The 19,008-nt window shown below is 33.7% G+C and overlaps 1 protein-coding gene across 1 annotated transcript in view; it reads right to left on the bottom strand.

Annotated features, from left to right (window-relative positions):
• The window catches only part of pont (RuvB-like helicase pontin), a 35,406-nt gene that overhangs the window by 836 nt on the left and 15,562 nt on the right, over positions 1-19,008 (bottom strand). Inside the window, exons 5-10 of the mRNA XM_076501194.1 lie at positions 17,984-18,141; positions 12,293-12,337; positions 11,991-12,159; positions 11,523-11,721; positions 9,727-9,829; positions 2,247-2,338 (exon numbers count right to left, since the gene is read on the bottom strand). Of these exons, the coding sequence (XP_076357309.1) occupies positions 2,247-2,338; positions 9,727-9,829; positions 11,523-11,721; positions 11,991-12,159; positions 12,293-12,337; positions 17,984-18,141 (766 nt within the window). The remainder of the gene's footprint in view (positions 1-2,246; positions 2,339-9,726; positions 9,830-11,522; positions 11,722-11,990; positions 12,160-12,292; positions 12,338-17,983; positions 18,142-19,008) is intronic.

Raw genomic sequence — 19,008 nt, 5'->3', positions numbered from 1 at the left:
GGTCAATATAGAATGATGTGAATGAAAATATCAGTCATACCATAATGCAATATTACATACACCTTAATGTCAAATGTTATGATCCAAAAATCAATGCACTACACCCAAAAAAAAAATACACAATGGGTTTCTTCATTATACACAAATCCACCTATATTGACTCTCACATTAGTGTGATACATTGTTACATTCCTTATTCTCATAAATTCACAACTTACTACAGTTGAGTTTGAATAAATATCAAAAACAAGTACAAATACAAATTAAATAAGTTAAGTCATTTATTGTTTTATGAAAGTAGAACACCATATTCATCTGTATAAAGATGTGATATTCACAGATTCATGTTTTTGTTATACATAAACAAGTCACTATAGCCATACCTTCCCACAACAAACTTGTTTTTATATGTTGCTTAACAAAGGTTGCAGGTATACGCATATGTTTCCTACCTACATAGCTGAAAATAAAACTTTCAAAATTCATCTGCATATTGAGTAGTTTGTTTTTAATATAGAAGGTGTAAAAGGAACCACTAAACTCTTCTCACCCTTGTTACTCATGGATTTAAGTCAGTCAATAAAGGTGTCCTATGTACTTTCTTCTGGAAAAGAGTTCTGTAACTAACACAATATACATAAATAGACAATGATCATTCCCACTGGAAAGTCAGGTAATGTCCCAGTGATATATCATCCCCTATTTTAGAAGTAAAAATAAACACTTTTCCTGTAGAAAATGCCTTTGCCTTTCAATAATTAAATAACTTTGAAGAATATTCCACTGAATGATTATAATTTAACTCAGCTTTAATTTATTATTTAACTTAAACATTAAAATTAGTTTCAATGCTAAACTTCTGAGAACCTAACATCATAGGTGCCTCACCTAAGATTTGTCTTTACCCTTGTTGTTTTATTACATACTGCTTGTGTCTAATCTCTTGGTATCAAACTCAGATTTCCACTCTTCAATACATTCTATAGAAATTCCCCAGTTATCTCATGATTCATACCCAACTAGTCACTGGAACCTCTATGAAACTGAAATTACCCTACTGTGTTGTTGGGACAGTCACTAAATGTTTTATTTTGATGGCAACTGAATAATATATTCCAGTCTTAATTCTCAGTTTGAGATAGAAAATACCTTCTACACTCAACTTAAACTTTTCACAAAACATTAGTTATCTTAAAGAACATGAACCATTTTAGTGCAGTATGGAATTCAGTTTACTTCAAGTAAAAATTAGCTACTAGTTACTTTACTTCCCCATTCTCAAAATCAAAAGCTGACTTTGAAACAACTGTATTATCAAAAAAATGTCCAAATATGTCAACAAAGTCCCAAATACTGAAAAAAGGCCCATAAAAGGAACACCACTCAAATATTGTGACATCGTTTTAATTACCACTTCTATGTAGTACAGTGGAGTTGCTGATAATTATATAAAACTTAGTCTCTTCATTCTCATTTAGGGATGGAATATTTTAGAGCCATATCTCTGTGCTACATTTCACCCCTGTATATTATTACAGTATTTATGTCCAAATTTTTCCTAGATATGTTAAAACTCTGTCCATGCATTCTATCAACTTTTTTATATTTTAGTTACTTTTATTTAAAATAAACATATGCATAGAAACAAAGATTTGTAGCACTGACAGATTCCTAGAACCTGTTTGCATTCAAACAAAAAACTGAAGGAGATTTTTCAGTAAAACTAACTGTTGGTTTGTTTTTTCAAATATTTATGTCTGAAACAAAAAATAGTAGTTTTTCAAATATACATTTTCTAAAAGCAAATAAAACATAACTCACTACAATAAACTGTCCCAAAACTACTACAATTCATCTGACTTTCTACAGAAGCTATATATAGTTTAAAAAAATTTCAAAATATGTTTAGAGTGGGAATGCTATATTCAGATGTAAAGAAAATATTGCAGATTGTTATTATATGAGTGCCAAAATCAAACAGTTCTACTGAGCTTTATGTTAAGAATTTTCTCTTGAAAGTTAATGAGAGAGAGAGAGACAGATATGGGAGGGTCTTCCTTGATGGGGTTTACAAGTTTTTGAGCCTAGATGAATCAAGAATATTAATACTCTGCTTAATTTATTAAACAATATAAAATAACTGCATAGGTTTTATAATTTTATAATCATCTGAAAACAGTCACACTTAAAAACCTTAAAACATCTGTAAAACTTTCACATAAAGCTTTTTCATCTTTGAACAATACCTTAATGTTGACTTTGTTCCAAGTTCCCCAAGCGATATGACGGATTCTTCATCAATTTCAATTCCTTCAGTCTGAGCTCTTATTTTCAAAATCTGCATAAAAATATTTTAAAACAAGCTGAGTTGAATCTCAAGTTCTGACAGATGATTTCTTAACATACTTCCTTGAGCAAAATTAATTATGGAAATAAATATTTTGAATTTTAATTACATAGCTGTTCCTTTCAGTACAAACTGTGCAAATACCAGGAATTGACATGTTTTTCTTATTAATATTCCAAATCAACAGTGAATGCAGACTGATAAGTATGAATGTTGTGAACAACTATAGGTTTATTTCCTTTTATAAAGGAAGCTTCAGTTTCATAGGATGTAATACATTGCACACAAGAACTAAGTTTTTCTCATAGAAAACATCTAAAAAGTATTTACATAACTTAACTCTACAAGATTCATTACTATGCAATTTATTTATGAACACTTATGATGACACTTTTTACATGTAGCATGGTAAAGAGGAATTCACATTTTGTAAGTTACCTCAATAACATTAATAATGCTATCAGATTTACTTATGAAGTTCAGACAAATAGCTGTTAACATTTTTTTATGGATGTTTTAGTGAGTAAACATAAGGTTAAATTGGAAAACTACTATTCATTAAAAACTTTTCTTTGTAATCATTCCACCACACCAAAAGTTCCGTCACACAATCTCAGAAAACTGTTTTTTACTGTTATGTGGAAAGGATACTAAAACTATGTTGTAAATAGGATGATAGTAATAGTGAGCTAATATTAATTAAATACATCAGTAGAAAGAGGTTTTAGTCCTTATTTTGTCGAAGGAGTTGTCAAGTGAATAAAAAAGTAATAAAAATAAAGTAAAAACCACTTGCTGAAAAAATTTTAAAAAAATGTTTGTAACTGTCATTTATACATGGTTTATCTTGTCAAATGACAAAAATTCAGAATATTTTATATATAATCTAATAAGAAAGATAGCCAAGTCCTTAACATAAATAAATATAAAACTGATTTAACTCAAAAACATTGATATACATGTGAATGTGAAAACATTACTAAGGACAAACTAAAAGTAATGTTAAAAACAATAATATTACTATTTCACCTTCAGCAGAACATATCAATGAAACTCAACACAATTTAATGGGAAAAAAACTGTTACTCTAACACAACCATTAAATTTCATTAGTAAGAAAATACACAAATCTATTGAGATAAACAAAAAGTTTAAAATATTGAATGCAGGTGATAGACCTTTTGGAAACATTGTCAAGAGATGGCATGGAATTGGATGATTTGGTGTTTTATGACAAAGCAGCTAGGCTATCTGTGCCAAACATCTGGTAAAAAGCTAAAATTAAAGTAAATTCAGTAAAATTCATAAAAGGAAATTAAGGTAAAACAAAACCAGGTTTAAAAAAATACATAAATAGCATAGAACCAATGTTTACTTCCAGTCTACAGCATTAAAAAAAAACTACAGTAATACAAGCTGTAAAAGACTTTCTGTAGCATAATTGTAGTTATCACAAATCGCCAGAAAACTAACAGGTAAGTACAAAATCCACAGTCAGTCACATCAAGTAGGCCTTTCCAGTCCTGGTTCTGAGTTATTTGACGTTATGGCCATTTTCAAAATGTAATAAAAGTTTTAAAAGACTTATAGCAAAATTTTAATAATAACTCACCAGGATTACTAACAAGTAGTTCAAACAGCAGCATTAGTCATCTGAAGTTGGCCTTTCCAGTCCTGGTTGAGTTATTTGACATTATGGCCATTTTCTAATTTAAAATCAAACTAGATGGACTGTGATTCTTAAAAGGGAATTGCATTAAAAAAATCTAGTGTACAAGTTAAAAAACTTAACATTAGAAACATAAAAGGCCTTTAAAAAACTAAAAACATTTCCAAGGTGGACAGTGTCACCGTCACCAATAACACTAACATTATGGACAAACCTTGGGACATAACATATTTAAAATGGTGCCGTCGTTGAGAGGCAATAAAGTAAAATGTGGCTTATTGTAACTTGAGTGTCACACAGTTCCAGATAAAAGAAAATGATGAGTTAAAAAACTGTGACCAATGTAGTCTAGTTAGAACAACTTCCTCTTTCTGATAATTATGGAAGCAAAACTGCCCAAGTCCAATATAGGGTTTTTTTTTATTAAAGCTTGTTTCATGTTCTCTTTAAGATGACTGCCAGCTGCCATGGAGCTGAGCCTTGAATACAGGACCATAGTCCGTGTATGGAACAGTCACAGCAGTGATAGTGACAGAGCAGATAGATTTAGCTGCAGTGTCAGCGAGCTTGTTCCAGCAAATACTAATATGGCCCAGTATTTAGAAAAACTGAATAAAAGAAAAATGGGCCAGTCGATTTTGAATATTGGCAAGAACAGGGTGAAGTAATGTGAAGAGATACCAGGGCCAGTAGACAACTAAGAGAGTCAGTATAAATAGTGCAGTTTGAGTACTGCTTAGATTCTATGTGATCCAAGGCAGGAGAATTGACATACAGTTCTGCAGTAAACACAGAAGCTGTAGAAGGGATACTGTGCACAACCACTGAACCACAACAAACCATGGCAGAGCCTATACAGTCATCTGATTTTGTACCATCTGTAAAAATAGGAATAGAAGGATGGTTCAAAAGATATTCAACAAATAACAGACTATTTCCAATCGGGAGTGTCTGCTTTTCTCAGATTACTCAGAGATAGATCACATTTGAGAACTGTAAGAAGCTACGGTGGGATGGGCTGACCACTGGATACTGCAATGTTAACCAAGGACAGACCCAATTCATCCAACTGCACCTGGATACAAAGGCCGAAAGGAGCAATGGCTGACCATCTGTTCTGAAAAAGCATGGCCCACCGAGGAAGGAAAACACAACCCCAGGTGGGATGCTTTGGTAAGGAATGAAGTTTCGAAGAATATAGTAAAGACAGTTGCAGACGGTGAAGGTGTAAAGAAAGTTCATGAGACTGTCTACAAGCTCTGAACTAGCGAAGTGCAGAAAGCCCCAGTGCAGACCCAAGTCCTTGATGATGAATGAGTCTAACATCATTTAGGCCAAGGTTTTGGCAGAGCCACAACCAGTGATCCATAGTTTTGAGCATGATATATCTTTAGCATAGAATGTTAATCCATTCACCAAGTGGTGGAAAAGAGGACATGGAGCATGTTCAGCACTCTTGTACATTTGACCCATAGCTGCTTGACATGTGGTATAGAGGTCAGTTTACGGCCAAAGATAAGCCCCAAGAACTTTGTCTCAGGAAACATAAGCAGCACAACTTCACCAATAGAGTTCAGGATCAGGGAGAATACCCCGTTGGCAATAAAAGTGCATGCAAACAGTTTTAGAGAGAGAGAGAGAAGTTAAAGCCACTTGCTGTGGTCCACTTCAGTAAACAATAAACCTTATGTTTGACGACTGACACGAGATGAGAGAGTCATCGACATAGAACCTGTTTGAAACAGTGAGAGGGAGTTGTTCAGTGATGGAATCAATCTTTATACTGAAATGTGTGACTAAGTTCTTGTAGAAGAGAATGGAAAAATATCAAACCCATATGATCTTGGAATCTCCTGTCCATCAGAATGTTTTTAATAAAAATAGGCAAATGACCATGTAACCCATGTATATGAAGTCTTGTAAAATGCCATACCCCCATGTTGAATCATAAGCTTTATCAATGTCAAAGAATATTGATACAAGATGTCATTTGAGAAAGGCTTCTCTGATTGACGTTTCAAGTCGAATCAGATGGACCACAGTGGAGCACTGTCTTCAGAACCCACACTGGGTGGGCGAGAGGAGGTTGTTTGATTCAAGGAACCAAACAAGACGAGCATTAACCATCCTCCATAAGGTATTACAGAGACAGCTCATCAAAGAAATGGGACAGTAGTTTGAAGGAATCTTGGGATCCTTCCCAGGCTAAGAGAAAGGTAGGACAATAACCTGGCACCAAGCTTAAGAAAAACATTCTCCTGCCAGATCCAGTTACAAACAATCAGAAGAATAGCAAGAGAAGCAAAAGATAGATGGTGCAGCATTTCATAGTGTACACCATCAGGTCCAACTGATGTACTGCCAGACTGATGAAGAGCTAGTTTCATGATTATAGTCAGAGACAATCAGCTCGAAAGGAAAGAAGTAATCACTCTCTGTCCGAGTCTTGATGGCTAAGAAAATGGAAGGAAAAGCAGAAGTGCTAAATACCTGGCAAAAGCTTTCAGCTAAGTATTGGCAATGCTCCAGGTATCAGCTACTTCCTGGCCATCAGAGAGCAAGATCGAGAGAGGAACAGAATTATATTGCCCACTGACCTTTCAAATCTTGTCCCTTTGGAACTGGTATAAGAAGATATGTTGGTTGTGAACTTAATCAAAGGTTCCTTCTAGCTTTGATGTCTTACTCACCAAGCATGTGCGCAGGCCAGCTGGAAAGCAATGCGGTTTAAGAGTGTGGGATATCTATGGAATGTATCCCAAGTCCGTTTTTGAGCCTTCCATGCCATGTGGCAGGCAGGATACCATCATGGATGAGAATATTGTGGAAAATGTATCAAGGTTTTAGGAAGACACTGAGCAGCTGCTTGTGTAATACAGTCGGTTACTACTGCCACACAGTCGTCTACTGATGGCTTACAAATGATGGCAGGATCAAGTTCTGTGAGAGTAGTGAAAGAGGGCCAGTTTGCCTGATCCAGCTTCCACCGTGACACACAGGTCTGGTGGCACTGACCACAGCCAATCTCTCTTAAGATTATAGGAAAATGATCACTGCCTCGTGGATTATTGTTAACCCTCCATGAAAAATGGAAGAATAGTGAAGGGGAGCAAATTGAGAGATCAACAGCAGTAAAGGACTGACTAGGTGCATGGAAATAAGTAGAAGAACCAGTGTTGAAAAGAGAAAGGTTGTGAACAGAGAGCATACACTCTACAGAGCAACCCCTCCCATCTATATCAGCACTTCCCCAGAAGGGATGATGTCCGTTAAAGTCCCCCAGGATTAATAAGGGGACAAACTGTTCAATGAGAGCATCAATGTCTGATTGATCATGTCTCTCCAGGAAACAGGTAGAGAGAACAAACAGTGATGGTATGACCCAAGGAAACATGGATGGCTACGGCCTCCAAGGGTGTGTTGAGTAGCAAAGACAAGGTGGGAACATGCTGATCATCCAACAGTGCCACCCCCTCCATGCAACCATCCATCACACAGCTTGTCATTTCTGTATAAAGTAAACTGTTGAAAGGTGAGTGTATCAGCAGGTTTCAGAAATGTTTCCCTAAGAAAAGACACACAAGATGAAAGGAAGCAATCAATGATTTGATGTCATCCAGGTTAGAATGTAAACCTCGACAGTTCCATTGTATCAAGGTGGCCATATTTATTTATGTTTTGGTGAACTGGGTAGAGAATCCTTCTGTTTATGACCACGTCTTTTTTCTTTACTATCTTTATTCAAGGGAGAACTTTGTTGTTGGAAGAGGATTCCAGAGAACAAGGAGATGAATGAATGATCGTTTTGCATCTTCGAGTGGGAGAAGAAGATGTATCCAAGGAGGACAGGACATGTCTTTGAGTGAACAAATCACTGACAATGGAAATATCCGAGAGGATTTGGGATGTATAGCCATACCCTGCAATTAAGATAACCTGCCTTGATGGTGGCAAATGGATGTGGTGATGTAAATGTCAGTATGAGGATACTGGTCAGCATCATAATTCTATCTTTGTGAGTGGAGATACACCTCACTGCAGAAGCTCCTTGAGTGGAGAAACCAGCGAGAATCTGACTAAGGGATGTTCTTCAAATCCCTTTCAACATTAACTCCTCCTGATGAATTCAAAGTAGCATGAGGTGTAACCTCTACAGGTATATCCCCAATAGCCTTTGAATGCAACAGGAGTTCACTGTTACGAGATGTTGATGTTTCCACCAATATGTCAGCAGATCGAAACTTCTTTACTGACTATGGAGAGCCAGCAAGTCTCTGTATTCCCTTCTGAATGAAAAAGGGAGACATTTGCCCTAAAGGTTTGTCTGAAAAAGGATGTACAGCATGTTCGGAAAGTCACTGTGCACATATATATTTATTAACAGACATGTTTCAATATAGAATACAGGAGGTAAATATGAATGACAATTATAAACAATGTTGAAAGTGACCCCCATTGGCATCAATACAGGCCTGGATCTTTCTTATTTTGTTTCTAAACACTGCTATCAGTTGCTGGCTTGAAATAGTAGTATAAGAAAATGAGGCACAACAGGTGTTATAGATGTTGAAGATTGCTGCTCAGAATCTTCAAGATGTAGTCATTTACCTACGGAATGTTTTTTTTCACTATTTATTTAAGATTTTATTTGGAGGATCCATAATAAAAAGAAATTTCAGTGCCCACTGACCTCACCAACCATGAAGCCTTACGAGGGGATGCACTACAATGTCAAACAAGATCACTGCAGCAACACCAGGTTTTTGTGAGCACTATACCCAAGCATCAGCACCAGATACAATGTCCACAACACCCGCTGAGAACATCCAACACTGGTACTTGGTTGACCCTAGCCAGAGTAGACCAGCTGCCTGACCCAAGGGGGGAGGGGTTACCCCAAGGCTGCCCATCTACAGGAATTCAAAGCCAAAATGGTGTGTTAGGATTGGATCTCTCAACCACCAGGATCCTCTCCTCCCTTTCATGGATTGCCACGCACGGCAAACATGTGGGTGGATATTTAGATCCCAGAAGAGGTAAACTGAAAGAACAGAACATTTCCCCTGGGAGGTTCCCTCACCACGTACAGGAAACCACACTGAGGGGAAATCTTTAATATGTAAACTGGTGATTCTGTCATGGCATATGTTATTTTTGCAAAACATTACACTCCTGGGAATAACATGGTAAAATATGTCAAAATATGTAGAATGTATGAGAATGTTTTCTAGCCTCATCTTATTTATTTATTTGGTATTTACATTGTATTGTAATTTTGAAACTTTAGCCTCATCTTATTTATTTATTTGGTATTTACATTGTATTGTAATTTTGAAACTGAAAACAGTCTCATTTTAAGAAACATGTTTATATGTATATATAATGTAACATTTTAACATTACATAAGCACCAATGAATCTTAATCATACCATCTTGTTTATAAATATGAATTTCCTCCTAGGAAGTTACGACAGTTGTATTAATACACTATTATTCTTGTTAGGAGCATGCTAAAAAATCAATCCAAAACCAAATTAGCATCACTGATTTAAGAAAACCAGAGCAAACAAACTTGTAGTTTTCTAGTTTTTTAAATCAGTGGTTCAAATTTTGCTCCCATCCAAACATGAAAGAGCAAGTCTCAATGAAACATAACTTATGTCCTTTCAAAATGAGCAAAAAAAAACAAGACTGTCAAGACATTAAGTACCTGAACCATTTCTTCATGAGAATACTGGAGAGTTCGGATGATCAACAACCTGTCCAAGAGGTCAAGGGGAACTCCATGTGGAGAAATGACATCTTCGGTCCCTCTTCAGCACCATGTGAAAAGGAAATAAAATGAACCTTTAACAGATTCAATTATTTATGAATATAAATATGCAAACAGCTCTTGATGAGCCTTTGTTATTGAAGTAAAGAGCTAAATATCTATCATAACACTATATTAAATTCAGTTGTTTCCCCTACACGAAATTATCAGAGTATCTCCATGTGTAACAATCGACATTTTGAAAATCTTCCACCTTTTGCCCACAGGTCAGAAGACTTTTGAAATGCTGTCCTATATACTTATTCCTACAACAGCCAATTGCCATCCCTTCATATGAATTTGATCATGAAGATTCCACCTAAACAATCTATCAAAGAATCTTTCATCTGTTTCTGAATATAAAGTCCAGCAGTTTTCTTCACAATTAAGCCAACTTTCACCTGTTCCTGATATGAGTTTTGGCTTTACTTTCACAAATTAAACAATCTTTTATTATGCTGTACTTTTAATCATCGCATTTAAAATGTATATAGGAACAAGATTTATTCAATTTATTGAACAGAGTCAGTCTTTATTCTCATATCTTGAATTAAAATCATATACTGAGATATAGTCATGGCCAAAACAATTAAACACTATTCACAAAAACTGTAAATTTCATTACCATTAAACAACCATTTTCCAGTATCAGTACTGTCTCTCTGTCTGTCTGTGTGTAATTGCATCAGAAAAAAATTACAAGTTACACCCTTGTACAAATTAATTGAAACAAATGGTCATTTTACAATATTTTCAGCACGGCGGCCAATGTTTGCTTGTTGGACTCGCTGATTTCCTTTAATAGTCATTTTTTCACACAGACGGCATCATTAGCTACACTTTGCAGTACGGTCGATCTATTTTTGGGATATATGATGAAATTTTGAGTAATATTACGTCATTCGAAATTGCATTAGAAGGGCAAGGAGACCAGTCAAAAAAAACTTACCAACTCAATGAAGAAAAAACAGTATCAATGGGGTCTGAAATACAAGAACTGGACACAAGAACAATGGAGGAAGGTGTTATCCAGTGACGACACTCATTTCTTCGTACAGGGTCAAAGAAGTCTGCATGTTCACAGATCTCCTGGTGAGAAACTTCGAGAATCTCACATCAATCAGTTCGAAAAACATCCCTTGAAGATGTTTTGGGGCTTTTTCAGCTACTATGGCATCAGAGGCTTACATGTTGTAGAAGGTATGATGCGAGAACCACAGTACATCAAAGTTTTGCAGAGAAGAGTCATTCCAGAATTGAAAAAGATTTCCAGATGGATCTGGCATTTTTCAGCAAAATCTGGCTCCTTGCCACACATCGAAACTTGAAGAATTTTAAGATTACAACACGAATAAAGGTGCTGGACTGGCCTGGTGACTCTCCTGACTTAAATCCTATTGAAAATCTTTGGGCAATTTGTAAAGAAAGACTGTACTATGAAAGATAAGCTAATTGAGACCATAATTGAGGTGTGGTACAGCGATCCAAAAATTAGTAAAGATTGCAGTCAACTTGTGGACTCAATACCAAAGCGAATTAATGATCTTCTGAAAAATAAAGGTAGTCATATCATGTATTAATTTGCGAGTAATTTTTTGATTCTCTGAAATAAAACGCAAAAAACTGAAAAAATCTTAAGTTTCCGTCTTGTTTCAATTACTTTGCACAAGGGTAAACATACACATGTAGTTTACCTCACTGTGCAGCGCCCTCTGTTGGTAGCAAATATGACTATTGGAGCAATTGTGGATTCTAGTGCACGATGGAGATAAGTGAAACATTCAATATCTAACATGTGAACTTCATCCACAAACAGGACTCCAGGAACAAGTTCTGCTATTCCCTGATCAATATACTTGTTAACAACCTTGTTAATTTCTTTTCTTAGTTTATCTGCAGGAATAAAAAAGTGAATGAACAAACTTGCTCTAAACATTATTCAACATGAGCATCTTGTATAACATTTTCTTGAAAAGCAACTCTTGCTTACATGAAACTTGAAAATAAGCCATACCATGTAAGGTACTGTTTTTGGTTTCACTAACTAAAATCATCCCTACATCCAAAGTAATAATATTATTGTAACTAAATTCACCTGTAAGAAGTGATTACCAAAAATCTTTTGAGAGCTAAAACTACAAAATGACCAAAAACTACATAACCTGTAATTTCTGTTTTACGAGGTTTCATAAGCTGCCCCATCATAGAAAGAATATCCTGTCCACCTTGAGGCCGAGCATTGGCTACATCAAGGTCATGAAGAGTGACATCTTGTACAACTTCTTTCTTCTTATGAACATCTCCTTTAGGTAGTGGAACATATTCTTCAGCCTTTGGGAGTGGAAAACAAAAACATTCTCTTCTGATGTTCAATCATATTCTTATCAAGTAACATACTGAAATGACATGCGTAAGTTATTTTTTTAACATTATTATAATACAGGACAACCATGTAGCAACCTACCTCAAGATCAAACTCTGTAGCATACACATCACTCCTTCCTTGTCTCTGTAACAAAAAAAAAAAAAAAAAACAGTTAAAATGTGTTTCCTTAAAAAAGAAACAAAGAAAACATTGCTGTGTCACTTGTACATTAAATTCATCCCTTTTAAATCACATCTAAGCAAAGGATTGTACTGTTATTAAATCATGTTTATGTAAAAGCAGGAAAACCCATTATTGAATTTTTGCATGAAAGGATATCAAACAAAATTATTTTCAGGTTTTATATAGTTTAATAACCAAAAACTATAAATAACTATAATTGTAGCATATATTTCCACTATAATTTATTAAGCTCAGTAACTAAGCTGTATTTAGGTCTTAAAAACCATGAAACTTTGAGCAGATTAAAGACAGTACCTACTTTCTTGAAATTCTGAATCAAAAGAATATGGTAGCCTTTCATAGGTTAAAATGGCTGAGAAACCCACTAGGGGGATATTCTAAGCTGTCGAGCGGTTATTCACATGTCATATCTTGTAATAAAAGTATAAAATGGATCATTTCTAAAAATTGTTTGGTTTGTTTTAAATTTCACACAAAGCTACATAAGGGTTGTCTGTACTAGCCATCCTTAATTTAGCAGTGTAAGACTAGAGGGAAGGCAGCTAGTCATCACTGCAAACTCTTGGGCTACTCTTTTACCAATTAATAGTAGGATTAACTGTCACATTATAATATCCCCACAGCTGAAAGGGTGAGCATGTTTGGTGTGATGGGGATTCGAACCCATGACCCTCAGATGACAAGATGAGTGCCTTAACCACCTAGTCATGCTGGGTCTCTAAAAGATGGAAAGAGATGAACAGGGTAACTGTATTCAATTTATTACATAAGCCATATCTCAGCAAAATAAAAAGATATGAAGTTCTTCTTTCATATTATAGTTTCTCAGTGTCACTAATTTGAGTTCTTAATTTGTACAAAACCATACATTTAACCTCTTGACATTACAAAATTCTAACCAGTGCTGCATTTAACACACCAAATTATACGTTGTACTTTTCCCTCAGAGCATTTAAAATATATGTAGGAACAAGTTCTTTCAGTTTATATACTGGTGATTTCTTTTAACATTTACTTTTAAATTAAGAAATTAACTCATATAATAAAGTTTGAATTATAATCTACAATTTGATTCCAAACTTACTGATATAAATTCATAAAATAGTAGTTCAATAAAATTTTGAATGCAAGTCAACAAACACTATAACAAAGCCTTTGACCTGCGACCTGTCTCGAAAGAACAATACCATAATGAAATGAAAGCTGCAGTACTATTCAATATCTGCTTTCTTCAACCCAAAAATCCATATAAATATGTTCAAAAGTTTTAAGCTAGTTCTTTAACATTTTGGATACTAGTGGCTCAAACTGATCATGTCATAGCCTTTTTATAAAATTACATTCAAACTTAAGCTACATTATTAGCAAAGTATGAATACATTTGGCATCAAAATGTAGCTTATAGTTCCAATTCTGACATCAGTTTTAGTTTCTTAGTTTTAAAAGAAATATCTAAATGAATCCTCATTCTTCATTTTCTTCTGTCACACAACTTGTGTGTCTGAATTCTTCTTTACGTTTTCTTTCTTCCCTCATAGGAGTTTCAAAGTGTCCACTAATTACATACATAAACTATGGACACTGACAGGCCAAAATATAAAACATGTTTCTTCCACCTTTATTTTCCACAATATGGATAAATATATCACACCTACCAGAGAAAGTCCTCAAAACTATTCATCTTTTTTAAGTCACCTGTTCACTCATACCTACTGGTGCATGTTTATAACAAACATTTTGTGAGAAACATGATTCTTATGGTCTATTTTGTTTTCCTAGTGAAAGCCATTATTTCAGAAATAAATCTTGATATCTGTGAAGTCACTGCAAAGTGTAATGGAATAAGTACAGTCAATTTATTGCTTTGTTAAAAATTCAATAAACAGTAGTTCTGGTTTATTTTATTCTAGTGTCTGATATATTTTATATAATAAAATGTACATTTGAAAGCTACACAAAATATTTTTTTAAAAACAAACAGTTAAAAAAAGAAAGACTAATGAAAGCAGAAATCAAAGTCCAAACCAGGCTAGAGCTAATGTACATGTTAAAATTATTTTTTTTAACATATACTTTTATTTGTTTTATGCACTTTTAAAAAAACAAATACAGTGTAAATTAATGAATAAAGTTTTAATGCTCACTCCTTAACCTTATCAAAGGCCATATCATCGTGTTGATTGACTTGCATTCAAAATCTTAGTGAACTACTATTTTACGAGGCCCAGCATAGCCAGGTGGTTAAAGCACTCAACTCATAACCCAAGGTTATAGGTTGGAATCCCCATTGCACCAAACACGTTCATCCTTGCAGTTGTGGGGGTATTATACTGATGGTCAAATCCCCTATTCATTGGTAAAAGAGTATTCCAAGGGATGGTGGTGAGTGGTGATGAATACTTGCCTTCCTTCCAGTCTTACACTGCTAAATTAGGGACAGCTAGCTCAGACAGCCCTCATGTAGCTTTACACAAAATTAAAAAAAAACAAACTATTTTATGAATTTATGTCAATAAGTTTGGTATCAAACTGTACACTAATTCAAATTTTAAAATTATACATTCAATTTCTTAATTTAAAAGTTAATGCTTTATCTACATCAATTTTTGTGTCACGAAATGTTGAATGCAGCATTGTTCAAATTAGATAGTTGTAACATCAAAGTACAAAGTATATAGTTTCAGATGAATTAGGAACTTGAATTACCAATATTAACAAGCTACAACATAAAACAAATATCCTATCCTTCTTACTTGCTGAAATATCACTCTTCCACTGAATCAAATACAGTAACCCCACCTAACTTTTTCCATGACAAGTGAATAACTAAAAGCTCAGGATGTCCCCTTGTGGCCTTCTCAGTCATTTTCAAGTGTTAGGACACCATCTCATTTTTTCAAAATGATATTTCAAGGACACAGGTTGTCTTTAGTCTGCTCAAATTTTCATATTTTTTGACAAAAACAACTAAGTAACTAAACTTAAGTTTTAATGGAATTTTTATGATATTGATATAGTTACTTCTTTGGTTATTCAAATGTATATATAAAACCTAAAAATATTATTTCATTTCACATTCTCCACATGTGAAATTTCTGCAAGCTATGAAAATCAGCAACTGAGTACAGAGATTGTAACAAGAGAATTGTTTGCTTTACTTCCTCATTTACTGTTCAATGTTTTAAGAAAAACACGTTTAAGAACTTGTTTGTAAATAGTAATAATTGATATACATATGTATAATAATTGAAATGCAATAATTTTACAAAACAGTACTCCACTAAAACTCAGCGAAGACAGGCCAATTTATATTATAAGATACAATAACATGAGTGCACGTGCACTGCATCATTGTAATTTCTGTATTGTTAGCCAGGCATGAATGGAAAGTCAATGTAATAAAAAAAATATATATAAATGTAAAAGATTATAAAAGTTTATACTATTTAGCCCAAACATGTGTTTTTGTTATAATCTGTAGTAATTATAGAATGAAATAAGCATAAAACATGTTTATTTACTATTTTTATGATGGTTACAAGGTTGGTGAAATTGACAAAGCCTCTGCAGTTAAAGTTATACTAAAAACAAATGTTTAAAATGTACATAGAAGATTTGACAGATTTTTAGGATGAAGAATACTTTTTTCAATCATGACACGAAAATCACTTTGCCCTCAGACTAGTAGCAAAACAGAATCAATATTTTAACAAATAAATCTTTAGTAAAGATACATCGTTGAAAAGTCTGAATTTTTATACAAAAAAATTTATAATAATTACTAAAATTCTTCTAAATTTTTGAAGATATACATACAACATTAGAAGTTATAGGATAAATACTTGACATGTGCCAAAGTGTACACAAACATGTGAATTTTATAGTGTCTGTTGCAAAGGGGTTAAAGACCATATGTAATTAGAAGTTGCAAGATGAAATGTGAAACCATCTTTAAACTCTTCTCACTCAAAGTGGGTAATTTAATGTTTGTTGTATTAGTTAGATTCAAAAAGCAACAAAACAAAATTAAAACAAACGTGAAACTGTTAGGAACTTAAAAGTTAGTAGAATAAATAAATGTAACTTATAATCTTCTATCATTCTAAGAAAAGGCAAATATTTTACTTGATGTTTTTCTCATATTACACTGCAGATGAATTTAATGTAGTTAGTGTTACATGGGTAGAAAAACAAAATAAGGTCTTACAAAACAAATTTTGTTATTAATTCAGGATGTTATAGGGGATATGTAAAGAAGGTATGAAAACTGTACAATGAAAATTATTTTTATTCATAAAAGTCACATTTCACTTAAACTAATTCATAAAATGCTTCTTAAGGAATAGACAAATCTTTGGATCTTTAGTAAAAATACTTTATTTAAAAATTTGTTTTAATTACAACACACTTCTAATTGTTATTATATGTTTGCAATATTTTATGAAGATGTATTTAATACATTCAATGTCACAATATGTAACATTCATGGTGATGTAGTGGTTATAAGGTGAGTCAAGATGGCCAAGTGTTCACTTTGTATGGAAAATTTATGTCAAGTGTGAAAATTTCATACAAACATGATTTTAATACAAGAGCTCTCCTGCAACCAGAGGTGAAATAGTATTTTTGGGTATCAAAGCTAGGAACAAGAAATTCCAGTAATTTCTTGAATGTATTGCATACACCATTGAGAAATCACAAACCTGCTATATCCAAATATACAATCTATATGATGGTAACTTATTTCAGTTGGGAAACAGATTCTCCTTCTTTGATCATGAAATCAACTTATAACCTTTCTTTATGACCCATTTGAGGTTGGAAACTGTTTTTGGTTTTCTCATCTATTACTACTGCTATCCTTTCACCAGCAAAATTATTTTTAAGTGCTTTATAGATGCATTTGCCTCAACAAGTGTTGTCAAAAATTCCATTGTGATCTTATCAACAATAGCTACACTGGCTACAAGTTAAACATCTGAGAAACTTACACATGCAAGTAATTAAGGAGGTAATGGTGATTGGTTATAACAGGCCGAAAAGTAACAAAGTTCTAGTCACAGTAAATGGCACATGCATCTATTTGCTGGAGTTCTGTTATGCTTTGTTTTTAAAAAACAGATGCAATGATAAGTAAATAAGGTTCACAAAGAAGACCCATTAGTTATACAAAAATCACCATCATTAGCTATGTGATGATGTGGCCAGTCATAACTTGGTCAATTTTTGTCCAGTTTGAAAAGTAAATTGTAATCATATCTGATTGTATGCTACAAGCTGTGTGTTTAACCTAAACCAGTAAAATCATATTCGACTCCTACAACTAAAACATCTTTGGTTAAGGGAGAGAACAAGTTAAACTAAAATGCATATGATGAAAACCTACAATTAAAGGCAACTTTAACTGCAATGTTTTAGATATTTCAGAAGTTACTTCCAGATTTCTGATTTTATAATAATTTTAAATTACACAGATAAGATTATGTTAAGCATATCAACTAAAGTTATTTCAAAAATATAAATTAGTGAAAAAAGAAATACAAAAGGTTTACCAAACAAGTAGTTGTCACGAAACTAAAGACATACCTTGACAGCACCACTGTTTGCTTCTATATATATCACGTCTCCAACTTCCACCTTCTCACGCTGTAAGCTCTCATAGATTGTAGGGTCTAACTTCAACTGTTTTGTTCCTTTGCCTGTTTTAAGTCCTATGATCACATGGCTCACAGTTTTTCCATACCCTGATAAAAATAAATACAATCAACTTCCTGTGTTAAAAACTTTCTGAAAATTACAACCGTTATCAAGACAGAATCTGTTATAAAGTACCTTTCAATAAATTTTTTATTTTAACAATGATTCACTGATTTTTTGTGCACTTGTGCTTATTTTTTCTGCTTGATTAACAAATAATTGCAATCAGGTTCTAATCTTGAAATCTGAAATTCAACAAATGGCACTCTGAATCCTATACAGTTATGACAGAAAGTGTTTGTACCGCTGCATCCCGAGTAGTTTTTTTGCTCACAACTTAAAAAGTATCAATTAGGCTAATAGACATATTATAAATATTATACTAACACAAATCTACATAAATTTTTATGTAAATTAAACAACAAATAAAATGTTTATAAACAAATAACCAAAAATAGGAGGAGCAAAAAGTGTTTGTGCATTTCAGAACATGTGAAATAACTGATATTCCCATAAAAATGTTTAGTTTGCCAGATAAACTACATTATACCATTCCAAAACTAGACACTGGGTTTATAATTATTGGAATTTAGCCAGCAAAAAAATTTACTTCCAGCAATTTAGCGCCATCTCCATCATTATCTGCTTAGTCGTCATGGTGAACAGGAAACAACTGTCCAGTGATTTAAAAAACCGAATTACTGTAAAATACAAGTCTCATGTGTCTCTTTCCAGCATTGCTACACAACTTAACATGCTGAAATCTACTGTTCAAAGCATAATTGCCAAGTTTAAGCTTACAGGATCAACTGCTAATCTCCCTCTTTCCGGGCACCCCACCAAAATTCCAGAAAACCAAGATGGTTTTCAGAGAAGTTTATAGGAACCCTTGTTTAACATGTAATGACATACAG

Source organism: Tachypleus tridentatus, chromosome 5, assembly GCF_004210375.1.
Source record: "Tachypleus tridentatus isolate NWPU-2018 chromosome 5, ASM421037v1, whole genome shotgun sequence".
NCBI lineage: Eukaryota > Metazoa > Arthropoda > Merostomata > Xiphosura > Limulidae > Tachypleus > Tachypleus tridentatus.
This window is presented reverse-complemented; position numbering and strand designations above follow the sequence as displayed.